The 25089-nt window shown below is 45.4% G+C and overlaps 5 protein-coding genes across 11 annotated transcripts; 3 read left to right on the top strand and 2 right to left on the bottom strand.

Moving 5' to 3' along the window:
* The first annotated feature begins 40 nt into the window (after window positions 1-40).
* LOC105558400 (presequence protease, mitochondrial) lies at window positions 41-4170 on the top strand. 2 transcript variants are annotated; one of them, XM_012006060.1, is made up of 3 exons: window positions 41-250; window positions 605-735; window positions 851-4170. In XM_012006060.1, the coding sequence occupies exon 3, from the start codon at window positions 893-895 to the stop codon at window positions 4001-4003; it is 3111 nt and encodes a 1036-aa protein (XP_011861450.1). In that variant the 5' UTR covers window positions 41-250; window positions 605-735; window positions 851-892; the 3' UTR covers window positions 4004-4170. The 2 variants fall into 2 exon arrangements, with proteins under 2 accessions (XP_011861450.1, XP_011861449.1); XM_012006059.1 differs by lacking the exon at window positions 605-735.
* A 95-nt stretch (window positions 4171-4265) lies between these two features.
* LOC105558399 (methyltransferase-like protein 25) lies at window positions 4266-6261 on the top strand. Its single transcript, XM_012006058.1, has 5 exons — window positions 4266-4785; window positions 4858-5076; window positions 5158-5737; window positions 5807-5929; window positions 6017-6261. The coding sequence occupies exons 1-5, from the start codon at window positions 4588-4590 to the stop codon at window positions 6259-6261; spliced, it is 1365 nt and encodes a 454-aa protein (XP_011861448.1). The 5' UTR covers window positions 4266-4587.
* On the bottom strand, window positions 6174-11175 carry LOC105558398 (mediator of RNA polymerase II transcription subunit 8). Of its 2 annotated transcripts, XM_012006055.1 has the most exons (9): window positions 11103-11175; window positions 10836-11035; window positions 8346-8685; window positions 7613-7858; window positions 7342-7350; window positions 6947-7117; window positions 6732-6849; window positions 6509-6651; window positions 6174-6257 (listed from the first exon to the last, which is right to left on the bottom strand). In XM_012006055.1, exons 3-8 carry the CDS (start codon window positions 8520-8522, stop codon window positions 6575-6577), a joined length of 798 nt encoding a protein of 265 aa, XP_011861445.1. In that variant the 5' UTR covers window positions 8523-8685; window positions 10836-11035; window positions 11103-11175; the 3' UTR covers window positions 6174-6257; window positions 6509-6574. The 2 variants fall into 2 exon arrangements, with proteins under 2 accessions (XP_011861445.1, XP_011861447.1); XM_012006057.1 differs by lacking the exon at window positions 7342-7350.
* Window positions 11176-11464: 289 nt separating this feature from the next.
* Window positions 11465-14102, top strand: LOC105558397 (NAD-dependent protein deacylase sirtuin-5, mitochondrial-like). 2 transcript variants are annotated; one of them, XM_012006054.1, is made up of 6 exons: window positions 11465-11802; window positions 12783-12997; window positions 13099-13241; window positions 13397-13547; window positions 13886-13952; window positions 14022-14102. In XM_012006054.1, exons 1-5 carry the CDS (start codon window positions 11560-11562, stop codon window positions 13938-13940), a joined length of 807 nt encoding a protein of 268 aa, XP_011861444.1. In that variant the 5' UTR covers window positions 11465-11559; the 3' UTR covers window positions 13941-13952; window positions 14022-14102. The 2 variants fall into 2 exon arrangements, with proteins under 2 accessions (XP_011861444.1, XP_011861443.1); XM_012006053.1 differs by lacking the exon at window positions 14022-14102 and having other exon boundaries at window positions 13886-14004.
* Window positions 13567-18265, bottom strand: LOC105558395 (fanconi-associated nuclease 1-like). Of its 4 annotated transcripts, none has more exons than XM_012006052.1 (9): window positions 17748-18265; window positions 17151-17217; window positions 15725-17055; window positions 15499-15627; window positions 14974-15408; window positions 14424-14835; window positions 14226-14348; window positions 13995-14105; window positions 13567-13784 (listed from the first exon to the last, which is right to left on the bottom strand). In XM_012006052.1, exons 2-9 carry the CDS (start codon window positions 17202-17204, stop codon window positions 13734-13736), a joined length of 2646 nt encoding a protein of 881 aa, XP_011861442.1. In that variant the 5' UTR covers window positions 17205-17217; window positions 17748-18265; the 3' UTR covers window positions 13567-13733. The 4 variants fall into 4 exon arrangements, with proteins under 4 accessions (XP_011861442.1, XP_011861441.1, XP_011861440.1 ...); XM_012006051.1 differs by having other exon boundaries at window positions 17151-17247; XM_012006050.1 differs by having other exon boundaries at window positions 17151-17400.
* Window positions 18266-25089: the final 6824 nt, after the last annotated feature.

The following is a 25089-nucleotide window of genomic DNA, read 5'->3' on the forward strand; positions in this document are numbered from 1 at the left end:
GCGTTTACGGATTGTTCTCTGCCATCAGCCTAAAAATTGCGACAATAAAAAAAAACAAGGAAATTTTTAACAGACACATGGTGACATTGCAGGCTCGTTCGACCTAACCTTTAAGCACGCTGGCAGTCAAACGAGGAGCCGAGGTGTAATTTAATTGTTGACGCAACTTTGGTAGAAGATACTTGACAGATGACTTGGAGATAAACCGATAACGAAACATTGTCGAGCTGTCGTTTTAACAAACGATTGGGTAAGCATTCATTTACGTCGGTTTTCATCTTAATTACGGAGCAACACCAGTGTCTATTGCCGCGAACGTTGCATCATGCGTTGAAAGTGACTTCGATCAGACTGCAATTAACTTAATCGGCGATTCCTTCATCCGTCGAGCGCGCTTCGGATAATTTTCGTACACAAAGCAAGCCGCGCCAAGTTTCTGCCGCCTAATAAATAAAAGATTAGGTTAGAAACGTGGGGGATTACAGTTCGACGTTTCTGCCGGTCCAAGTCACCCCAGGGACTGCCTCGTAGCCGCGAGCTGGTATTCCCAATTAACGTTCGCCATCCTGAAATTTGTCATCACACTTTCTTTCATGTAACGCAGAGTCTTTCCCTTTTCCGATCGCTATCGTGCTGGAACCTGGAAGGTGGAGTGTCCGTCGGTGATAGAGTTTTGTCGTAGTCGAGCTTCGCGCATGTAATTTAAGTCCGTTTGTGAACGTTCAAGAGTGATCGGTAAGTGTCGTTACGCTTGAAATGCCACAAAACAATTTTCATCTTGCCTCTGGCGTGAGACTTATCATTCTTCGAAATTATACACAACTGACAGGCCGCCTTGTATCATTTCCAGACACAGCTTTGTTCCCCGGACCGTTTTAAGTCGCCCCCCGAGATGCTGGGTGCGTTGAAATTGTCGAGGCACTCGCTGCTGCGAGGCGCAGCCCTGCGGCAGCGCGTCGCGCGCTGCACCTTGCGGTCGTCGTCGAATGCCGCATCGAGCGCGCTGCTCTCGCGAAAGGAGCCGGCGCCGAACGAGCTGGCCAAGTTCAAGAAGGGCGAGGTCCTCCACGGGTTCGTAGTGGACGAGGTCTCGAGCATAGACGAGCTGTTCCTCACCGCGGTGAGGCTGACGCATCTGAGCACGGGCGCGCAGTACCTGCATCTGGCCAGGGACGACGCCAACAACGTGTTCTCCATCGGTTTTCGCACGACCCCCACGGATTCCACGGGGCTGCCTCATATACTGGAGCACACGACGCTGTGCGGCAGCGAGCGGTACCCGTGCAGGGATCCGTTCTTCAAGATGCTGAGGCGGTCCCTGGCCACGTTCATGAACGCCATGACCGGGCCGGACTACACCATATACCCGTTCTCGACGCAGAACCTGAAGGACTACCGCAATCTGCAGTCGGTTTACCTGGACTCGGTCTTCAAGCCGAATCTGCGAGAGCTGGACTTCCGGCAGGAGGGATGGAGGCTGGAGCACACGGACGTCAACGACAAGAGCTCGCCCATCGTATTCAAAGGGGTGGTCTTCAACGAGATGAAGGGCGTGTTCAACGACAATCAGGCCGTTATGGCGGAACGCCTGTTGAATTCTATTCTACCGAGCCACACGTACTCCGTAATCTCCGGCGGCGATCCCCTTGTCATACCTAATCTGCAGCACGACGATCTTGTCAACTTCCACAGGAAGTACTATCATCCCTCCAATTCGCGCTTTTACTCCTACGGCAATTTCCCGCTGGAGGACCATCTGAAGTTCATCAACGACCGCTACCTCTTCTTGTCCGACCGGATTGACGCCTCCATGTCGGAGGTGCCAGCGGAGAAGCGATGGAGCGAAGCTAGGGACGAGCACATCGCGTGCAAGCCCGATCCGCTGCTCGCGGATCCCAGCAGGAACGGCGCCATCGCCATCGCGCACCTGTGCAACGACATCACCGACCTGCAGACAACCTTCGAGATGTACGTGCTGTCGCAGCTGTTGCTGAAAGGCCCGAACTCGGCGTTTTACAAGTCGCTAGTTGAATCGAATATAAGCACCGGCTTCGGCTCGATCACGGGCTTCGATCCGCAATGCCGGGACACCATGTTCGTCGTGAGCCTGCAGGGCGTGAAGCCGGAGGACTTCGGGAAAGTCAAGAGTATCTTCGACAATACCGTGCAGAAAGTTGTCGAGGAAGGATTCGAGAAGGACCACGTCGAGGCTGTCTTGCACAGCATCGAGCTCCAGGTGAAGCATCAAACGTCAAATTTTGGATTGAACTTGCTCTTCAACCTAACGTCGACGTGGAATCACAACGGCGATTTGATTAAGTCGCTGCGAATCAACGACATGGTGCAGAAATTCACGTCGCGAATGAGAGAGGATCCCAAGTATCTGCAAAGTTTGATCGAGACTTATCTCAGCGACAATCCTCATAGACTGACGTTAACGATGACGCCCGACGAAAAGTACGAGCAGAACAAAGCGCTTGCCGAGCAAGAGCTGCTGAGGACGAAGCTGGAGAAACTTTCCGCGGAGGAGAGGGAACGGATATACGAGAACGGGAAGATCCTGCTCGCCGAGCAGCAGAGTGTAGAGGACGTCGGAGTCCTGCCGACATTGAAGGTAGAAGACTTGAAGGCGGACGTGGAGAGATACGAGACCTCCGACTCGGAGGTGTCCGGGGTGCCTCTTCAGGTGTCCGTGCAACCGACGAACGGGATCTCCTATTACCGAGGAATACTCAACACGCAGGCGCTGCCGAGCGAGTTGAAGCAGCTTGTGCCGCTGTTCAACTACGTTGTCGCGAGGATGGGCACGCAGAATCACGATTACAGGAGTTTCGATCAGATGATGGAGCTGAAGACCGGCGGCCTGCACTTTGCGAATCACATCGCCGAGCAGAAGGACAGCGAGCTGAAGTACGAGGAGGGAATTGTCGTAGACTCGTACTGCTTGGATCGCAATTCGAACGACATGTGGAAACTGTGGACGGAGCTGTTCAACAACGTTAAACTGACCGACCTCCAGAGATTCGAGACGCTCGTCAAGATGAAAGCGGCTGACTTGATCAACGGTATCTCTCAGTCCGGTCACTTGTACGCGATGAGCAGCGCCGCCAGCCTCATCTCCCCGATCGCCCGGGCCAAGGAGAGCCTCTCGGGATTACAGTACATCACGAGGATGAAGAAAGTGGCGCAGATACGCGACTTGACTCCCCTGATGCACAACATGCAGGAGATAGCCGATCACGTCTTGAACAAGGAACGCCTGCGATCGGTCATTAACTTGTCCGCGGAACATCGGGACGACGTTCTCGGTGGTATCCACGCGTTCTACGATTCGCTCAGGGGACGCTCGGAGAATCCGCACGTCATCACCAGCGAGCGGAGCATCGACGCGAAAGAATGCGGCAATCACTACGTGCTGCCGTACACGGTCAACTATTGCTCCAAGGCTGTTCTCACCGTTCCCTACTCCAATCCGGACTATGCCGCGTTGCGTGTGCTGTCCAAGTTGATCAGCTCGGTGTACCTGCATTCGGAGATTCGAGAGAAGGGAGGAGCCTACGGCGGAGGCGCGAAACTAACGTCGGAGGGAATTTTCTCCTTTTACTCCTACAGAGATCCGAACTCCACTCGCACCTTCGACTTGTTCGACGGGACGTACGATTTTCTAGTCGCATACTCGTTGCCCCAGAGCGATATAGACGAGGCGAAGCTGGGAATCTTTCAACAGATCGACGCTCCCGTTCCTCCTAGTAGCCGAGGCCTGACCAGATTCCTATACGGCATCACGGACGACGATCTTCAAAGACAGAGGAAGCAGGTGAAAGCCGTGACTAAGGAGCAGCTCTTGCGCGTGGCAGAGAAGTATCTGAAACCCGACCAAAGCGATGTCAGAGTAGGTCGTTCGCTTATTGGACCTACAAATCCGGATCTTTCAAGTAGGCACAAAGAAAACTGGCTAGTGATGAATCAGGAAGAAGCGGACCGAGCGCGAGCCTCTGACTAAATAGTCAAAATATAATTTGTATTTTCACGATGAACGTTTTATGTTGAAACAACGCGAGACGTGTTGCTACTGTTAAGTGTTTCCTGTGACATAGATATTAGACATGGAAGAAACGATGCGTACGTTACTTATGTGCTAATGGCTGATTTCCGTTTAGAGAACACAATCGACACATATGTCGCTTTCCATTTAGAATTTGTTTCAAATTCAATCGACACTTTTCGACTCTGCTCGGAAGAAGAGTCGGAGTGTTTTTGTCCGAAGAACGCATCCGCTCCAAGTATTTCGATAGAACCTTTTTTTCAACCAAACCTTTTCTTCAAATCTTTGCCACTTTACAGTGGCAAGGTGCGTTAATTTGCGTCGATTTGTGTCTCCTAAAAGGAAAGCAGCCAATGTTAAGTATTATAATTTATGCTATTTTTGTACATTAAATATATCTCATAGTTGCGAGATTAAAAATATTTTGCTTAATTTATTTCCTACTTTCATTCTTACATACACACGCCTACATAATACATACCGAATTAAATATTTGCCGCGAGCTTAAAAATGTAACGAGCTCTTTTCTTTTTTAGTCAAGCATGGATATCAATGCTGAGACGAAATATTTTTCCGAAGCACTGTGCTTCTTTCACGAGACGCGATGGCTCCATAATACTCCAGTAACTGAAATATTAACTAAAGCGTCTTTAGATGCGATCCCTAATGAATGGATGAAACACTTGCAAACTTTAGAAAATGAAGAACTTAATAATTTCGTAGTAGAAAATGCAATAAAGGTTAGTCGAGATATCTCAGGAATCTTGTGTAATGAATTATTAAAATTATTAAACGGCAATTAATTCTTCTAGTCCGACTGGCCTGATTCTTTAAAAACATACGTTGCAAAATGTAAGGGGATTAATAGACTGTCACCTGTGCCCGCATTATCTTCCGCAGAGCTGCCGCAAAATTTTAAAATAGGTCTTAATACAAAGAAGCAACACGAGATAATGCACTTGGCTCACTTGGTGGGCGTGCAATGCGAGCGGCATGATATACGAACGATCGTTGACTTGGGCGCGGGTTTGGTAAGAAAATGAAAATGGAAAAAAAAGGTCAAACGTCAGACCCCCTTTCTTGTGCTGCAGTAAAAATATGTTTCTTTCTAGGGATACGTGTGCCAAATGTTACATTATTTGCACGGCTACCGAGTCTTGGGATTGGAGAGAGACAAAGGAAATATTAGCAGAGCTCTTGCTAGACAGAAAAAATTGTATCCCGATTCCTTGACTAAAGTTAAATACGTTCATTGCGACGTAACGTGCGATTCGGCCGACGCGATAGAATCTATTCTGCAGCAAGAGTTTCCCGACGTTGCAGACGTGTGTCTGATCGGCCTGCACGCCTGCGGGGATCTTAGCACAAGTGCATCGAGAATCTTCTGCAGAATGAGATCCGCTAAACTTTTCATTCTGATCTCGTGTTGTTACCACAAACTCTCCATTTTCAAAAGTGTGCAGACTTCGTCGCAGGAAAAACAATACTTTCGCAATTTCCCGACGTCCAACTGTCTGCGAGAGACAATCGCGGCGCACGATCTTGACGTAGGACAGTTTTTGAGAATACCCTTCTTGCGATTAGCGTGTCAAGAATCGGCGGACAAATGGCACGGAATGTCCCGAGAGAAGCACGACGACCATTCCTTTCACGTTCTCGCTAGAGCCGTCCTCGAATTATACGCGCGACAAAGTAGGCGTCTAATATTATACAGCGTATGTACATTCCCACGAATTAACTGATCCGGAAAATGTGTTTTAGACAATTACGTTCTCAAGAAAAAAGTTCGGAAAGGCACGAGGAAGTCGCAATGCTCGAATTTTCAGACTTACGTCAAAGACTCGTTACTAAGATACGATTTCGTATCAAATACAGACGGGACAGGTAACTGATGTTACAAATCAATACTTATACTTAGACTAACGTTTTTACACAATTAATAGACGATTAAAAAAACGATCACGTATACAGATGCAATTGCACGAGATGAGATTGAGAAGGGCATAACGCGAATATGGGAGGAACAGAGTAGTAACTTAAGGGCCGTAGAAATCTACACAGGATTGCAAATGATGTTACAACTTCCGGCGGAGTCGCTCATTTTACAGGATCGATTGTGCTGGTTGTACGAACAAGGCTTACAGGCTGCCACTGTGCCAGTGATGAACAAGTGTATTTCTCCTCGCTCGTACGCCATCGTGTCAAAGAAACACTAAAATTGATCACAGCATGTGTTATTTTAATAAATATAGAGTACAATATAATTTATTAAGTTTTAAAACTATGGAATTTGTGGAGAAGCAACCAGTAACATGCAAGTTGAGAATATATTTAAAATACTCTCGTAATAAGAGATGCTATTCTTAATAACCGCATGCGATTTTCATTACGCCTTGTATCAAGATCATAGATTACCTAATCGGATTATATTAAAATTACTCCGTATGAAAGTTAGGAACGTACCGCTATGTGGACAGTTGTCGGTCACAATCATCCTACAATGCATTTTAAACGACAGAGGTGTCACTCTTATCTGTAAGGGTGGATTTGTGATGCTGCCTTGATATTCGTTTTGATTGCACTCGGTGCCTTGTTCATTTGCCCCACTGTAAATTGTTACGTTAAAATTATTACGAGCATATAATTGCGGAGGCAACAAAACGGCAATCTTGAGCGAAATACACACTCGGTGGATTCCCCAGTGGGCCCTGACCCGTCGTTTGCTGCTGATTGCCAGGTCTGCCTACCATCATGCTGTTGGCTACCGGATTTACGCCGGATTGGACCATTTGTATCGAATCAGACTGCGAGGGTGAAATAAAGACCACATGTTACACATCTGATAGCGATATTATAACGGCTCTTTCAAAAACTCAGCTACGCTCCTTTCCTATGACTTACTTTCAGGCCTTTTCCCATTCCTACAGCCGCCAGCAGGGCATGGGTGTCCGCAGCACTGCTAGTCTGCGCCTGTGTCGCTCTGGTGCTGACCTCGCCCTCCCAGTCTTCGCGCGCCTTATTCGCTATGTCCCACACGTGGCTAATCACTTTAGTGTACTGTGCCAGTTGTTTCTGCAACCCAACAGAAGCACGCGAGATACTTAGTGAGCGGCAGAATCTGCGCGTTCCACTCGCTAAATGGACCATTCGGGAATCTCGGCGTAGCAATGTTTATCTGATACATCAAACATCTATGGCTATTTGCATATAGCTACAAATGAGGCTTGCATACATAACATCTCAGCCCAAAGCGAATGGAACCGACAAAGCTGAAGCTATCTGATTTAGCAGCTTACATTGTAGTCCTAGTTGTCGTTTAGTTAGCACGTTAACAGAAAAACAAAACATCTTCAGTTAGCTTCAATGTGTTTATCTTAATATTATGAGATATTGTATACTTATATATAATTATGAGAACAAATATACTCTTAAAAGATTCTAAGTCTTATCGCAGTTCTATCTGATACTCAAGCACCTCCAACTTTCGCCCGACTCGAGGGCGCAAGTTTGGCGATACAAGTCAAAACGAGAAGTACCAAACGCAGAGTATAAAACGTTGTGTCTTACATGCGACGTATCAATGTTAACGTTCGCGGCCTTGGCCTCCAACTGCAGCATCTTCTGCTCGGCTTGGGGCTCCAGCTTCGTCCGCAGGTAGTCCGGGACCAGGTCGTGCGCGAACGTGGGAATACGATTCTCGGTCAGTCGCAGCAGCTCCTCGTCCTTCTCCGGGCACAGGCGTAACGGTAGGACCGTCAGATTCTTCAGATTCGGCGCTTTGTCGTGCGCGAGGATCTTGGAGAGGCTGGTCAACTGTGGGAAAAACGGGCACGTTAGTGGCAATAACAACGCGTGGACGAAAGATATTAACGCTAGAGTTACCGAAACAGTCAAAGTGGTTCGCGATTTGTTATTAAATTTATAACGATGCATTTCCTGAGGTCTTCTGCCGCAAACCTTTGCCGCAAAACGATTGAATCGATCAATTTACTTTCCCCTTTATGCATCGTACAGCTGATAAATGGTAAAAATAGATGTACGCTAATTATCGGTAACTACCGGTGTTAAACCTAATCTACAATGTGCTTTCTGCATCTAGAAACATTCTATTTTATGTAAACAAATCAAAACGCTTAACAAACTTGTCGACAATTTACGATTGTACAATGTATAATGCACAATTTATCAACTTGCCCAAATTTTGTGAACGTATTTATTGGCTAGGAAATAGAATGTTTCTAGACGCAAAGGATACGTTGTAGATTAGCCTTCAGTCGATCAGTGAAGCGGGGACACTTACGTGGCCCGAAATAAGGGCGAAATTGTCGAGGAAGTTGGGCCAATTCAAGGTCTCGTACTCGTGCTCCAACTTAAATATCATCGCGGCAATCGCGTTCTTCAGGTCGTTCACTCGCATTATTATGGCGTCCAAGGCCGATTCCAGTTGCTTCTCCTCCCTCTGCATAATTTTTATCATGAAACACGACGGACGCGAATCTCACTTCACTGTCTCACTCGTCTGACACTCGTCGCTGAGAAACTGCGAGTACTGCGACTGCGAGAAACACTCTTTCTCCTCGGCTGGTCGGGCTGGTCCGTATACAGGGTGGCCAATACATCTCGAATCGTGTTCCGAGACTCTAGGGAATTTTAAAAATTCGATATTATCCCGCGAACGCGCAAAATTATTTCGTCTGTTTTCTGTTGCTACGCTGGCGAACTAGTGCAATAAATTAAGCCCGCTGCAAAATCACCAAAAGCAACTGGACCTGATTTAGAAACCACATAAATCGCCGGATACTTGAAGAATAATGCTCCGCCTCAAGAATTAATGTCTTTAATTGAGACTGAATTCGCGAAGATTCCAACAGAACAAGATTTAACATTTTTAGATCTGCACGATCTTGTACAGTCTTTATCTATGTAAAATCCGGACAATTTTATTGTTGCAAAAAGTTTTCCACGTTATGCAACAATTGCACAGAGGATCAGTGAGAAAAATCATGAAATCGTTAACAAAATTATGTTGTTCTCTTTATCCGCAGTAACTGTAAGTAAACTCACTACGGCAGAGACCACTGCGCAAAGTTTTATCTTTTTCGCAGCGGGTTTCGAAACTTCTTCGGCGACAACATTCGCTCTGTGAGCAACTTCATTTCGACAATAAAAATTATTACAGTGTACAATAAAAATTGCGAATAAAAATCGAACCACGCTCCTGTTCGGTGAAAGAAAGATTACATTACAAGAGTGATGTCTTTTCTTTTTACGTATACTTGAACTAATCTCGATTGCGTGTTCAGCTACGTTGGAAACAATTTAATACGCGTAGAAACAGAATTTCGTGTATCTTTTCGATGTTCTACATCACCTGTGATTTTATGACTTTCGACTTATTTATGTACGTCTAAAGCGTGGCGATCGTAGCGCAGAGGATTGTGCGCTGGTCTGGTAATCCGAAGACCTGGGTTCAAAACCAAACAAAACATTGTTGGTTTTTCGTTCGATCGCCACATAGAAAAGTGGAAGTAGAGAGAGGTGTTATAAGAGGTTTGGGCACGTTCCTTCAAAAACGCCTTGTAACCCTAAGGGGAATCAATAAAATGTACTGGTACTAGGTCAAGGAACAAAATTTACCATTGCATCACATGTTCTCCGACATACAAATTAATAGTTACTATATGATGGGGAAACATTCATCAAAGAAGAATCAAAAGATATTTTTCAATCTATAATGAAGAGGCACTTAAACGACTCTGCATTTAGAAAAATAACATTTGTAAGCTATTTGAGTTGGAATGCATTCCGTATAGCTCCACAGATCTACAAGTTACCTATGTTGCAACGTGCATAGTACTAGTACTAGTACTAGTTTAGCCAATGCACTGTGCTTCTAGGGTACCATCTGAACATGGATGAGCATAGTTACCGTGTTTCGACATTCTCCACGTTCGCCAAATATGCACGTTGCAACATAGGTAACTTGTAGATCTGTGGAGCTATACGGAATACATTCCAATTCAAATAGCTTACAAATGTTATTTTTCTAAATGCAGAGTCGTTTAAGTGCCTCTTCATTATAGATTGCAAAATATCTTTTGACTCTTCTTTGATGAATGTTTCCCCATCATAGTAACTATTAATTTGTATGTCGGAGAACATGTGATGCAATGGTAAATTTTGTTCCTTGAACCACATTTCCCAATCTACAATTTCTAACTCCTGATAACAACATAATAAAGTTTATTATTCGTTGCTTAATAAATGGAAATTTCTTAAACTCTGGTTTTTTGCACAAGAAACATGTCACCTGCATGATCAACAACAAAAGTATGATACAGATGTCTCTTAAAATCATTAGTCTGATATTCACAGAAGCGAGTTACATGACAACGTTTAATAAAATTTTGTAAACTTTTATATCCTAAAAGACGTTGTAAATGATCTAACAGCATGCATCCTTTTTCGTACGGCACATTCTTAATAATTTCCCTGGGTAAGGTACCAGACAAATTAGGTACTAAAGATATGTTGTGATTAACACAAACATTGCTGCTTAAATGTGTCTGTAATTATAACGCAGTTTTAGAAAATAATGCATTAGGTACGCTGAAATGCATAGTAACTGCGAGTGCACGTAAAAAGTAACAAATACTACTACTGTACATTCATCCAGACAGCAGGCAACGTTTATAAGATATTTACAAAATATTTGTAAACATTTTATAAACTGTTGTCCATGCAATATATTCGATTCTGTATTATTATCCAATCAAAATTGATGCTTTACCTCATTTAACACCTTCAGCATCTGTTTGCACATTCATGTAGCACACGATCCGCATCTCCTCGGTGTAATTGCACCAAATATCCTCCAGATTTTTAAAGGTCTGCACAAAATTTTCGACTATTTCTTCGACGATACGTTTCAACTGCGATTGAGCCATTATTCCCCCACGTCTCTATTTTCTCCTGAAGGTCACGCGAATTCTGAAAATTAATATTGCGAGCTAAGAGCACGGCCGCTTTAATTGCGCGTCGTCGAGCACGTACGTACCTCGGTTCCTATCACGGTACGGATCCGCGCGAAATGAACTCACGCGTTCGTCTGTAATTGCAATTTTAAACACGCGCAAGCGTGCGACATCCTCAAGTCCTGAACCAATCAGGGATCATTGGTGTGGCGTCACGTGACGCACGCGAGTTACATGTTACAGTCGCCAGCGAGAACGCGGTTCCCTTCGGTCCAGGGACAAGCGGTACAGTAGAGAATAATTGACACTCCGTGTCGTTACGTAAATACTGCATTTAATACAAATATCGATACGTCAGAACTGGACGTATCGATATTGGTGGAAAAACAGGACAGGACCTGTCACCGCGCGCGGGTCAGCTGTTCGCCAGCTGATCGCCGCGAGCACGTGACACGGGGGGGGGGGGGGGAATTACTTGCGAGAATTATTAACTACTGCTGGTTAATTGCGAGTCATTTTCGCAACGTCGGGACGGCGTCGATGCGGAGCGTGATGAAGTCCTTCCGCGAGGCCCTCGCGAGCGCCAGCAATATCCTGATCTTGACCGGCAGCGGGATCTCCGCGGAGTCCGGCGTGCCGACCTTCCGGGGCGCCGGCGGATTTTGGCGTAAATACCAGGCGCAGAGCCTCGCGACGCCGGAGGCCTTCGCGGCGAACCCCTCGCTGGTCTGGGAGTTCTACGAGTACCGCAGGCAGCTGGTGAGCAAGGTCGAGCCGAACAAGGTAATCTCAAGACCACAAGTTGTTACGAAGCTTCCCTCGCGGTCAACATGCTTTAAGCTTCATCTACGGTGCGTTCTTTGCGTCTGGAAACGTTCTATTTTGTAGCCAATGAATGGAGGAGGTCTCCTCTTTTATGAGGTGGCAGGTTTGTCGACGCACAAATTCAATCACAAGTTTCTTTTCGCAACCATTACGCAATCTAACAATGAATTTCAAAGAATTTAAAGGACTCAGGAGCCCTGACAGGGTGGCAGTGTCTAAATATTCTATTCTAAGTTTATTGCGAAAAAATATCACCTCGGCCAGGGTATTGATATTTTTTCGCAATAAACTTAGAATATTTAGACACTGCCACCCTGTCACGGCTCTGAGTCCTTCAAATTCTTTGAAATTTGTGTTTAACACATACGAGCCATACTAATTTATCTAACAATGAATCTTCCATGTACATTGTACAATCGTACGTTGTCGACTTTGTTAAGAGTTTTGATTTCATTTTGTCGCGCGCCGCAGTCGCTGGCCACGTCACCCGCGCGCTCGCTCGCACTCCGATAAATCGCAAAGGATTAAGAAGAGAACGATAAGCTTTATTTCGCGAAAGAACGTCCGCCGAGCTCGAGAGCCAACTTTGAATTCTCTCTTTAAATCAATACAAGTCATTTACAAGATAATTGAAATCGATATCGTGGCAACGCGGGTGTAACAATATAAAATTGAATGTTTCTAGACGCAGAGCACACAGATTAAGCTTTAAACCTAATCTACAATGTGCTCTTTGCGATTAGAAACATTCTGTTTTGTGCAAGCAAGTCAATATGCTCAAAAATTTGTATGCAAGATCGTTTAACTTGTACACATTTTTTGGCTACAAAATAGAATGTTTTTAGACGCGGACAACGCGTTGCAGACGGACTGTTGAAAGAAAAAAAATAGCAAAACGAAAACTCAAGTTAAATCCCCGGATTTGGCCGCTTTCTTAGGCGCACGAGGCCGTGGCGGAGTTTCAGAAGCGCAAGACAGCGGAGGGTAAACGGGTGTCGATCGTCACGCAAAACATAGACGGTCTCCATCAAAAAGCCGGGGCGACGGACGTGCTGGAGCTGCACGGCTCGCTTTACAGAACGCGCTGCACCAAGTGCCGCAACATTGCCGTTAACGAGAACATTCCCATCTGCCCGGCGCTGGCAGGAAAAGGGTACGCATGAAATCGTGCTAATGCAGTTCGGCGGACAGTGACACGGGACTGTCCGTGCACGGCGCGCTTCTCGTCGATCTGATGATAACGTGTCCAAGCAGATCGCCCGATCCGAGCATCATGACTTCTGGTATCCCAACGGAAGAGCTGCCGCGCTGCGAAGTCGGGGATTGCGGAGCGTTGCTGCGACCTGATATCGTATGGTTTGGGGAACAGTTGGACGCGCACGTACTGAAGAAGGCCTGTACGTAATCTTATTTTATAAACACAGCTGTACAAAAGCGATTCGGAGAGAAATCGAATGGATACTTTGATTGCAAGTTACTCGATATTATCATAAATTATATAAGAAGAGTGAAGCATATTTATCTCAGTCGCGCCAATCCCTTTAAACCACAGTTGACATTGTCGAAACGTGCGACTCTTGCCTGGTCATCGGAACCTCCGCGATTGTGTATCCAGCCGCTATGTTCGCGCCGCAAGTGGCGCAGCGTAATGTACCGGTCGCCGAGTTCAACATAGAGGAAACGCCAGCCACGAGACAAGTGCAGTAAGTATAGACTCCTTCGTTGTTAATAGAAAAAAAAGCCTCTTGTTTACCATGCAACAGTTTTACAAAATTCACGATAAAAATCTGCAGATATATCACAACATCACGATAATACAAAATATAACGCATCTCTTTTACACATGCATGCGGTGTAATCTTGGTAACCCTTTGTTAAGAAACGTTATATCACGTAGTCTCTTCGTGCTTCCGCTTACGTCCTTTGGGATTCGCGTCTGACTGTAACAGAAATATAGAAGAATACGTCACATTTATATATTAGATAAGCCAATAATTTCTGTAGGATAAATTCTTTTTGAAAAAAGCGAATTATTTTACAGATACCACTTCCAAGGCCCCTCTTCTATCACTGTGGCAGAAGCATTGGCGCCTTAGAGTTAGGAACACGTAATAAAATAAGCTCCTTTATAATACAAAAAAAATGATTACCTCACAATAACACACTTCTGTATTTAGTCCAAGGCGACTCAAGTAATCCAACCATAATCTTTGCTTGGTTGACAGCGTATCACTCGGACCCTTCACTTCTACGATTTTATACTGAAAAGTAACGCACATTAGATTAGTTTGTTGGAACTTACGCTCGATAGAATATAAGGCATTCTTTTAAGCTCTGTTTTTAATATAAGCTCTTAAAATTGTACATAGAAAGGAACTTGCCTGTTTTGTGTGTACGTTCCACACAATTAAATCCGGAAAGCCAGCTTTCCAGAGTGAGAAATTATAAATGAGTCGTTCGCAGATTCCAACAACACCCTCCACTCCCAGGCAAAATGTCACTTCCTGAAAACGAACGCGATACATTTACAACTCGTCCTTCACTGTAAACTTTATTCTAATGAAAGACGAGCTACTTGCTTGAAAACTGTTACTGTCGTTAAAAATGTTGCCCTGAGCGATAGACGTGCAATCACACTGCAATTCAAATTTGTGCTTCAAATGCTTGCTCAACGTTTCGGCATCGAACTTTCGAATAATTTGCAGCTTCGTGTCAATCTGTTCCTTCCTGTTCTCATAAAATTCCGACGAGTACAGATCCAACGGCGCGTCCTGATACAACGACACCCAAGCGCCGGGAATGTTCATGTTGTAAATCTCCTCCCAAAACAACGTAGCGAATAGAGTGATCGGAAAAGCACCCTCGCAATGTACGCCTTTGATGTAACCGTCGCGTTTGTAACGATATAACGCCAGACTCTCAACCGAGCCGTACGTCTGTTGGTCCACGCTGTTGCTGATGCACCAAATATTCTTCCTCTGTAGAGTATTACTGGAAAAACGTGACGTATTATGTATATATCTCGAATCTATATTGATGGTCATAGCCTTTCGAGTTACAGCGAATTCGGTTGTGTGCACTCGGTGCGCACTAATGCGAGCAACCAAATTCGCTATTAATTTATCTTACCCATGTAACGTTCCTATAATCGTGATGGAACTTTGAGGCATCAGCTGCGTCCTGCTAAACACCTTGTCCAATATTTGTTGAGCAGTGGCTCTTTCGTGTTTGCTGATGCCGGATTTCCTCTTGATAATTAACTCTGCTCTGTCCGACAGGTCTAATCTATCGACTTCCGTTAAACTCTCGCACGTGATCGCATCCGATAGTAATGTGACACCAGCCACAATATTCTTCATGTGATACATCTGTATCTTGATCAACTCCCCGTACCACTGACCTTTTCTATGTTTCATGTGACAATTCTGATTAATCAGCATTTGCAAAAATTCTATCGCCTGTGTCATAGTTGTCTTTTTAAATGCGTCGATGCTCTTGTACAAGACTTTGAGCCACATGTAACCAGGCATGAAGTGCCTGATGTGATGAGGCAGCTCCTGAAGGCTGCAAGTGGACGTAATATCAAACAAATCTGCTTTAAAACAATCATTTTATCTTAGAAGTGTACATTCTGTCGATCAAAATTTCCCTTACCTCTCCTCTAGTGCCAAGAAGAGCGGCAAACGTTGCGCGGCTAAAGTTCCGAGGTCCCGTACAGTCTCCCACTGCTTTCCCTCGATTGCACTTAACACACTAGTCAACGTATTTTTCGCCTCGATGTAGCTGCAAAGTGTGTACGAGATTCAAATTAAAGTCAGGTTCAAAAGTATAAGACAAACGATAGAACGAGAATCAGAGAAACGATAGTAAAGTCACCCACTTTAACAGATGTTCCTTACTGGCAAAGATGGGGAAGTCACTTATGGTTATCTCTGGGAACTTCATCTCATCCTTGTCAATTCTAAGCAACATTAGGAATACGTCCACCATCGTCTCGGCGGGGTCCCGATTAGGCTTCAGCAGCGTGATTATTCTATCAACCACTTCCCTCACTCTGGCATTCACTAAAATGCAGGGCCCCAAGCGCTTGTTGACCGACGCGCGCAGTTTGCTGGCGGGACTCGCCATTCCAGGGAACAACGACTTCGCTTGGCGGCAGAACTCCAGAATTGACCGTATGCTGTTCTTTTTCCCGCTAACGTTGATCTTCGACTCCTGACAAAGCTTGCGGACCTCGTCGGCTTGCAGCAAGTTCAGCAAAACGGATATGTCCTCCTCCTCCGTGTTACTTTCGAAAATGGATCGCGACACAAGCTCGTCGAAGATCGGCCTCAGGTCGCCGGATATCCTGTCGTATTTAATGCCGCTGATCCTGCGCCACGCGTGCTTCCTCTTCAAAATACGTACGAACAGTGCTTGCGCGGGCTCGGGAAGGGTCATCAGCGAGTATATCAAGTCCAGCTCGTTCTGATTGAAATATCCGCAATTGATTGGGTTGGAGAACACGACGACGATGGCGCGCAGCAAGTGCAGCGAGTACATGTCCGTGGGTACGACCACGTCGCTGATTTCGTATCTCGTCGGCACCGTGGTGTCTATGGGGCTGTAATTGTAGCTGAATCTCCCGCTCGAGTAAACCTTCTCCAGGTCGATGTCGTTGTTGGCTATGGCTCCCTCCTTGGCCAGATTCAGATTAGTTATCGTCGCGGATACCAACTCCTTGGTGTTGTCCCCGAACAATTTCCTTCGCGCCACCTTCGCGCGCCTCGCTGACCTGTCTAGCGCGTCTTTTATCGGAGACACCGTCTTCGGCGTGAACTTTGCACCGCTGTGCGACGTGGGGGTACGCTGTCGACTGGCGATGGGAGAAGCGTGTTTGGTAATTGGCGACGTTACCGCACTAGCTTGTGCAACTTTCGTCGGACTGTTTTCCATCGAGGACGATGTCTTTGGTGTGATTGCACCGCGCGGCGCAGGAGCACGTCGACTTCCAAGGGAAGAAACACGCTTAGCCGTTGGCGACGTTGCTGTTTTATCTTCTGTAACTTTACTTGGGCTGTCACGTGCGTCGACTTTCAACGAACGAGACGCCTCGCTGCCCGACGAGACACTGTTTTGCAACGCTCCGCGGCTTTCGTTCATCTTGTGCGAATTACGTTTGCCATTTTTACGCACAGAAGAAGATCCTGACTTGTCCGGTGCTCCTCCTTTCTGTATACCGAGAGAAAGACAAAGTATAATTCAGTGCATTGCTAATAAGGTTCTAAATATCACGCTCAGACAACGAATGGCAGTTCAAAACTTACCGTCTTACCAACCGCTGGGCTTCCGACGTTGGACTTGTTGGCGTTGTCCTTCATATCGTCGAGCTTCCTGTTGGTCACTTTATAGAACTGATCTATTCTGGTTTGTGTCATCGCGCCGGAAAAACGTTCAGATTAACACGAGCAATCTCCACGACTCCCGACACTCACATCGTGCATGCATCACCGGACTAAAACGGGTGCAAAGGACAGCCGACTCGGAGACCCGGAGGAACGTACGGGGGGGGTCGCTCTGCGTCAAAATCGTTTGCTCTCTCTCAATCCTTTTTTTTTATTTTCGTTCGTACATTATCCTATCCTTAAGTGGTACTTAATTTAAACCATAGCGGATCGACCAAGGGAATTACAGTTATTTACACAGTCCATACAAATCACCGGCGATGATACAAGAGCGTTCGGTTGCCCGGTGCCGCGCGGATCGCGCCGGGGCGAGAGACCAAGTGTTGACGCGGCGTCAATGCTCGCCGATCGCGCGCAGCTTTTCTTCCCCCGTGTATTTCAATGCTACTCGCCAAGGGGACGTTCGGGCGGGAGAGACGCGCGAAGCGTCTGACGAAACGGCGAGTCCCTCGCGCTTACCTTAAAGATAAAGAGTCCAGAAGTCACGCACGCGCGCGCGCACGTGCACGCCGTAGGGAAGAGGATCGTAAAATGCCGCGCGTGTCTCGACGTCGCGTACCACCAACTGCGCAGAGTTAACTCGGCGAGAACGAGCGCGCCCGCCTTTGTGCCAGCCGCAACGTCAGACGAGGTTAGGTTAGGTTAGGTCCGCGCTTCCGCGCAGGCGCACCACGCCTCGCGGGAAGCTGAGCGCGCGGCGAGACGCGCGAACACGCCGAGGGTCAATTCTGCATCTTCGCGAACATAGTGAAAATAGCTGCGCTCGGCGTTACACGTCTGAAGCTGGGTACAACATCCACGAACGCGCGCACCGAATGCGAACGCTTGGAGACTCGCGTTCGCGTTCTGAAGGGGCGTTCGTTTCCCTTTATCTATCATGTACCGCCTCGTGAGGGGATCGTGCCGAACCCCCTGGGGCCCGATTCTTGAATTTATTCGAAGGAGAAACGTATGCGAAAATTCTGCTCTTACAGAAAAGTTGCAAGTTGGCTGGCTATTCGCATGGCTTTAGCCAATCGACTTTCAACTTTTCTGTCAGAGCAGAATATTCGTGTACGTTTCTTCTTCGAATGATTTCGAGAATCGGGCCCCTGGTCCGCCAATCTTGCTTTGAGTAAGCTACGAGCCTAAAGCCCGTATCAGACTACGGATTGAGATTGAGATTAGATTGAAATTTGACCAATAAGAGTAAAAGTCACTAAACTTGAGATTAGCAAACTTTACTGTGATTGGTCAAATTTCAATTTAATCCCAATCCCAATCCGTAGTCTGATACGGGCTTGAGGCTCTGAAGGCCATTCTACAATTGCGTAAACGTAGTTGTAGGGTTGTAGGAGTAGAAGTAGTAGTAAGTGTTGTACAACAAAGTAATATACAATAGATACATCGTAATTGAAGTGAATGATAACGAATCAGAGTACAGTTTAGCGTTTGATGAGAGGGGCATGGACACGTGACAGAATTCTGATTGGTTAGCCATTACGTTCTACACCGTTGTAGTCGTGAAAGATGAAGTTCAGCCATCTTTTACAACAGGTTTTACAATCGGAAATGCTAGTTTAAAACTGTGTTTTACAACACTGTACAACCGCCAACAGCCGCGTTTACGCAATTGTAGAATGGCCTTAAGAAATTAACCACTCACAGGCGAGAGTGAGGGAAATAAATGCCTGTGATTGGTTAATTCCTTACGGCTTAAGGCTTACAGCTTACTTAAAGCAAGATTGTGGACCAGGGGTAAGTCCCAGTCTACAATAGATGACTTAAGCCCTAAGAAATTGGCCAATCGCGGTCAAGTATGAGTAGAATACGCGACTGTGATTGGTCAATTTCTTAAGGCTTAGGTTTTAAATATTGTAGACTGGGACTAAGTCCCAGTCTACAATAGAGATTTAAACCCTAAGCCTTAAGAAATTGACTAATCACAATCGCATATTCTACTCGTACTTGACCGTGATTGGTCAATTTCTTAAAGCTTAGGGCTTAAATCCTCTATTGTAGACTGGGACTAAAGGTTCTCTTACTTCTAACTGCTTACTTCCAATGTAGACGGCCCTTTAGACAGAGACAAGGCTACTCACTTTTAACATTTTCACTATAGTGTGAGATACAGAATTTGCCTGCTGGGCAGAAAGATTGTCGTAACCGTTTACGTTTCTGTCGTAAGACTTAAGCTGGTGTCGGAAGTCAACGTACAAAGAATTGACGCACGACGCATTCGTCGCATCGCGAAATTCTTCGTGCGACGACTACCGAGATCGACTCGCGTTCTTACTACGGAAACGTAAGCACTTACGACAATCTTTCCGCTCAGGCCCCAACCCGCGGGCCGAGACTCTGCGGTCGGCCACTTTGTAACTTATGTGGCACAATGACGACTCGCGCTGGTATATAAAGATTACACATCGTTTCTCGAACTTATTATATAACAAGTTGATAAATGGGATGAGGATAAAATGCCAATTTGTAGAAACACTCGGCGATCGAGTAGACGCCGCTCGATGCAATTCTAATTTCAACCTGACGATTTTACGTCGCTCTATACATCAAGTTTACACAATTATAGATGGCCCAGAAATATAACAAAGAAAAAAAGGTTTAATGTAAATTCCATGTGAAGACGAACCTTTCGAGAAACCCTGCTGTCTCTTGACGGGAATATATTCTATCATATGTACATACAGGACAGCGCACATATAAAACCAGCCGCGAATGCAAAATAGTTTCAAGCCCGCTGCAGACGATGCTACTTTTCCCGCTGGACTGCTTGCGATTTAGCGAAATTACTAGAAATCCTGAGTGCCGAGCGGTGCAATGGTAGTAATTTATTAGATTGCGAGCAATCCAGCGGGGAAAAAATCGTCTTATTTCTATAAATGAGGTTGTGAGAAATACAAATGCAAGAATACTTTTTGTCCCGGTAACAGAAAACCTTTCTGAGGGCGTACGTTACAGGTAACGAGTTACTTCCCAACCTTGAATTGTCCACTAAACAGATTTCGCTCCACGGACAATAAATTCATGGTGGAATCAATAGATGATGCCTATTGTCTTATAGCAGAAACTCCGCTATCTCATAATAGACCCTTTATATTTTGCGTTTGGAGCCGGTTTTAATTGCGCCACTCTGTGTATACATATACAGGGTGAGTCACTCCACATCCGACAAAATTTTTGAGAAGGTAGAACGGATCGAAATAAACAAATAAATAAAAATAAAAAAAATAAAATAAAAATAAACAAAAAAGTCCTGTACCATTTTGCAATTTTCGCAATAAATAACGAGTAGTTGATTATTAAAAATTGTCTTAGCCCATCAGTCTACCGCCCAATTCGAGCGCACGGAAAGTTGTTTATCGCAATCGGCAATGGCTACGCACGAGCGGTGCGTAAAATAAATAAGTAAATAAATAAATCAGATGTAGATTTCGATTCCATCGGTTAATTTCGCTTTAATTTAATTTTTCTGATCGCAAACGCGTAGCCGGCTATCGCGACGCGAGTCTAGTCGCGCTGTCTCCCCCTCGCCATATTTTTCTATGTTCCATGTAATATACAAACATACATACGAACAAATATTTTGATGCCGAATTTCATTTTGATTGAAAAAGGCTAAGGAATTGTTATAGGTCGGAACGGGGGTCTAGCGTTACGCGTCGTTCGTGCGTAGCCATTGCTAGAGGCCCTGTAATCAGAGACTGGCCATAAGAGAGTTCGTCGAATCGTAGAAGAGTGAGATAGCCTGTGTTTCTCTTTCGCTCGCAGGAATTTGACAAACTCTTTTATGACCAGTCTCTGATTACAGGGCCTCCAGCCGTTGCCGAATGCGATAAATAACTTTCTGTGCGCAAGGCAATGTCGATCGCCGAGAGGCCACATCTCACCACGCGCTCAAATTGGGCAGTAAGTCGGGCTAAAACAACGATTTTTAATAATTAATTATTCGTTAACTATTACGAAAATTGCAAAATGGTACAGAGCTTTTCTGTTCATCTCGATCCGTTCTACTTTCTCGCAAATTTTGTCGGATGTGGAATGACTCACCCTGTATATATAAGAAAATACAATCTTCCGTCTGAGAAAATTCGTCATATCCGAATTGAAAGGAAGAGATTACAAAGACATCGATCCCGAAGAGTTAGGTAAGCTTTTAAAAAAACAAAATAGAAAAGAAAAACCGTTCGATAGTCAGCGTAATCGGAATTTATTTTGGCAGGTCCACTTTGCTCCGGACCTCGTTCGTCCGTTACGTCTCCAAGTGCGACTCTCTCACGGCCGAGACGTAAGGACCCGCGTGAACGACGCCCCGTCACGGTTTCTCGTCCATTTGAAAAGCGCACGAGGAAACGGGACTCGCCTAAAGTTAAAAGTGAAAACGCCTCGTTGCCGCGTGGCCGACGTGAACGGAATGGAAATACAACCGAATTTCAGGCTCTCGTTAAATTGCATTCGGCTCGCCGAGTTACTTGTCAGAGGTATTGTATGTATACAGCGAGTTGTGATCTAAATGCGCCGCATTCTCTCTCTCTCTCTCTCTCTCTCACTCTCTTCTACATATTTTTGTCGTGTTTCCATGTACAGAGCTTACGAGGTGTGTTTCATGTATACGTACATATGTATACGAATATGTACAAGTCGTCCAGCATCCGTCGATTTCTTCCTTCTCCTTTCCGCCTCAGAATTACACGCGCTAGTTAGAATATATATATATGTATATATATATATATTTAATACCCAAAAATGCAACCCGTAAATTGACTTATAATATATATGTACACACATACACGCACGCACGCACTCAATTAGTTATATCCCCTACCTCGCGCGTGCCGTTTAATGATTACGAGTAATTAATACTTAGGTCTCTATACATAAGTTGCGGGGAAATGCCGACTCGTCCACCAGTTAACACCTCTCTATCCTCTATCCCGGCGATAATGGAGATCGCGGCGGCGATTTATCTCGCGTCTTGGACGAAATGTTTGCGCGAGGCGAGAGACTCGAGCGTTCGACCGATTGCTACTTGAAAACCTGGGCAAACAAATCGCACGATTTAATTCAGGGATACAATAATTTAATACGATTAATATGCGTTTCTCAGGTACCGCGAACGTCCCGATAAGTGAGACGTGAGTTTCTCGCGGCCTTCGCCGAGGGGTGTTATCAGGTGACGGATCTGGATCAGACGACGTGTCGTGTCGAGGACCAAGTCGAAGGGCCGTCCGGAGCGGACGTTCCACGAGATCTCCCGTAGGTCCAGCATCGTAGGGCGCTGTCGGTACGCTCGAACGTCGCGAGAACATCCTTACGCCTTACTCGACCGCGTGAATTTGTAACTTAATATATTGAGAACGATGGTGGTTACATATTGAGCAGGTTGTATTATATAAAAGCTTTCGTCTTACCCTTTTAATTCTCTCTTTCCCTACGATGCCGGGGACCTCGCAGAGTATCCTTATATGCACGCGACAGAAAACTCCCTGCGTCTCCTCTCAGCCCCTGCGAGTCCTCCGACTGTACAATTATTCTCAAGAGAGTGAGATTACTCCGCGCCCACGGGTTTCGTTCAAATCGGGACCTCGGCTGAGAAGCGTCGTGTCTCCCTCTATTTTTTTTCCCCCCCGGTTTCTTTTTCATCCCGCTCGGACCTTCCTGCGTCGCACAGCGACGCGGAAGCCCTACACCGTATATTCACAGAATAAAATACACGTATTATAGATACACATCGTGCCTCGACGCGTCGGTCGATATTAAATCGTAAATCTGTTTAACACGCAGAAAAAGAGCCCTCTCGCTTAGATATCTATTTGACCGGCGTTTCAAGCGCACTCCTCTCCTCCCAATAATCTCGCCTCTCGCGCGCAAACAGGCGGCACGGCCTTGTCGGTTCGCCTCGTCCCATCTCGGACCCGGTCTCGTCGACTCGGGATATTTGCATTGATCGGTCTTAACTTCTACTTACATGATACACTATTGTTTCTCGCGAATGCAACGAATTGGGTAAACACGAAGTCTCACCGTTCACGACACGACCGATCTCTTTATCTCGCCCACCTCCGCCACCTCGTCCTCTTCAGTCTTTCAATTTCCCGGACGCGTCTTTCTCGACGGTAGTCCAGGTTTTTCTCCCGCACGGATTTTTCTTTCACCGCGCGCACACGCAGGACGAGCGTCCCCGTCGGTCTTAGCCGCAGTGGAATTTCGTGTTTGCCAAACCAGAGAAATGTAAAGCGAACTCAGTCTTTGGTTGGAGCGATCCTTCAAATCTCGATTCTCGATGTTTTATTTAACTTTAATGGCTATCGGATTACCTTTAACATTAATAAATTTTATATAAAAATCCATATACATCCGCTATACCATGTTTTCAAAGCGTTTCCAAACTAAAGTAAAACGGATTGCTTCTCTTTACAAATTACATTTCTCGAATCCTCCGTCTTTCTCTGCCTCTCCTTTTCGTTCACGCAAAGTCGCTCGTTCTTCTCAAAGTCATTTGGCGGAAGAGTTTTCGCTTCTTTCTTTTCAAGGCGTCGCTAGAAATCTCAGTAGCAGCATGTTATACCGCTGTACATACGGTGTCTTTGTTCGTGTATGTGTAGTACGTGTGCGTGTGTTTCACGGCAAGCAGATAACGTTTATAAAAGCTAGACGCAACGAATACACGAGAGCAAACAAGGCGGAGAGAACGGAGGAAATTTCGGTTTCGCGCGCAACAGTGAATCTGAGAAAAACGAGAGAAACGACCGAGCATTTATAAAGAGTATGTACAAACTGTGTATGTGTGTGTGTGTGTGTGTCACAGAAAAAACGAATCTCGCAAAAAAAAAAAAGAACAATGTCCCGACATTATACAGGCGAGAGTGTGAAGATCTTAACAAAATAATAAGTCCTATCCAGGATAAAATTTCTTTATTACTCCTCCTTTCTAAAATCGTCTTGAAATTCATAAATTTTCGTACACATTTCGCTGTGCGTCTACCACAACAACGTTTCTTTTTTTTTTAATTACAGTTATTCAGTTAATTACCTAAAAGTAAGAGATACAATAAGCGTAATTATTTTTATATGTACAATATATCTGATTTTTTTTTGCTTCATTTTATTACGATCTCGAGAAGTCTCCCCTACGATTTTTGTAATCACTCGCACCATAAGCTTACTCCCCCACCGTTCTCGCGTCACGGCTGGCGACGAATCGTTTTATGGCTCGCTTTACCGCGAGAGATTCCTTTTGAGGGCCAGGCGTACACAGAAATTCCTTGTTTTACACCGGCGATTATATTCAATGATCAGTGCCTGCGCGTTTCGATAATTGCAACAAATAACAATCGATTGCTGCGTTTCCTCAAGAATTTTTTTTTCTCCAGATTTTCCATCCATTCATTCTTGTAAATACGCGGTTATTCTGTTTGCAGTAACAAGAAAAGTACAACTATCAGTATGTCAAAGAAGAATATGAGTCGAGTGTGGCTATAGAGGGTACAAAGGTGATCTCTGTTCTCTGCAAGGCATTCCGACCGAACAATCGTGCTCGTCTCTTTCTCTCTCAATATATCCCGAAAATTTGTTACCGTTAATTTCGAAAGGCCATCCCTCGTCTAAAATACCGTGCGCGTTTATAAAAGTAAAGCGTACGATCGACAGGTCGGTTCGATCGCAAAGATACGCTCTCATTTCTTTTATATATTTTTATACATCTTTTTTTTTAACACTCTCTTGCAATCTGAAGGTAGAAGAGCAAGCGGTGTCCTGTAGAAAGACTGAGAGAGAGAGAGAGAGAGAGGAAGAGAGGAAGAGAGGA

This window comes from Vollenhovia emeryi, unplaced genomic scaffold (genome assembly GCF_000949405.1).
Source record: "Vollenhovia emeryi isolate VEMERY1.0 unplaced genomic scaffold, V.emery_V1.0 DF939347.1, whole genome shotgun sequence".
NCBI classification, from domain to species: Eukaryota; Metazoa; Arthropoda; class Insecta; order Hymenoptera; family Formicidae; genus Vollenhovia; species Vollenhovia emeryi.

Excerpts from the sequence above, each read along its gene's own strand:
- LOC105558400 (XM_012006060.1), top strand. The coding sequence starts at position 893 with ATGCTGGGTGCGTTGAAATTGTCGAGGCACTCGCTGCTGCGAGGCGCA.
- LOC105558399 (XM_012006058.1), top strand. The coding sequence starts at position 4,588 with ATGGATATCAATGCTGAGACGAAATATTTTTCCGAAGCACTGTGCTTC. Across the intron at positions 4,786-4,857 it reads TAGTAGAAAATGCAATAAAG|TCCGACTGGCCTGATTCTTT; the intron begins GTTAGTCGAGAT and ends TAATTCTTCTAG. Across the intron at positions 5,738-5,806 it reads CGAATTATACGCGCGACAAA|ACAATTACGTTCTCAAGAAA; the intron begins GTAGGCGTCTAA and ends AATGTGTTTTAG.
- LOC105558398 (XM_012006055.1), bottom strand. The coding sequence starts at position 8,522 with ATGATAAAAATTATGCAGAGGGAGGAGAAGCAACTGGAATCGGCCTTG. Across the intron at positions 6,850-6,946 it reads GAATGGGAAAAGGCCTGAAA|TCTGATTCGATACAAATGGT; the intron begins GTAAGTCATAGG and ends TCACCCTCGCAG. Across the intron at positions 6,652-6,731 it reads CCCACTGGGGAATCCACCGA|TGGGGCAAATGAACAAGGCA; the intron begins GTGTGTATTTCG and ends AACAATTTACAG.
- LOC105558397 (XM_012006054.1), top strand. The coding sequence starts at position 11,560 with ATGCGGAGCGTGATGAAGTCCTTCCGCGAGGCCCTCGCGAGCGCCAGC. Across the intron at positions 11,803-12,782 it reads GCAAGGTCGAGCCGAACAAG|GCGCACGAGGCCGTGGCGGA; the intron begins GTAATCTCAAGA and ends CCGCTTTCTTAG. Across the intron at positions 12,998-13,098 it reads CCGGCGCTGGCAGGAAAAGG|ATCGCCCGATCCGAGCATCA; the intron begins GTACGCATGAAA and ends GTGTCCAAGCAG.
- LOC105558395 (XM_012006050.1), bottom strand. The coding sequence starts at position 17,261 with ATGACACAAACCAGAATAGATCAGTTCTATAAAGTGACCAACAGGAAG. Across the intron at positions 14,836-14,973 it reads ATTATAGGAACGTTACATGG|TAATACTCTACAGAGGAAGA; the intron begins GTAAGATAAATT and ends ACGTTTTTCCAG. Across the intron at positions 14,349-14,423 it reads ACGACAGTAACAGTTTTCAA|GAAGTGACATTTTGCCTGGG; the intron begins GCAAGTAGCTCG and ends GTTCGTTTTCAG.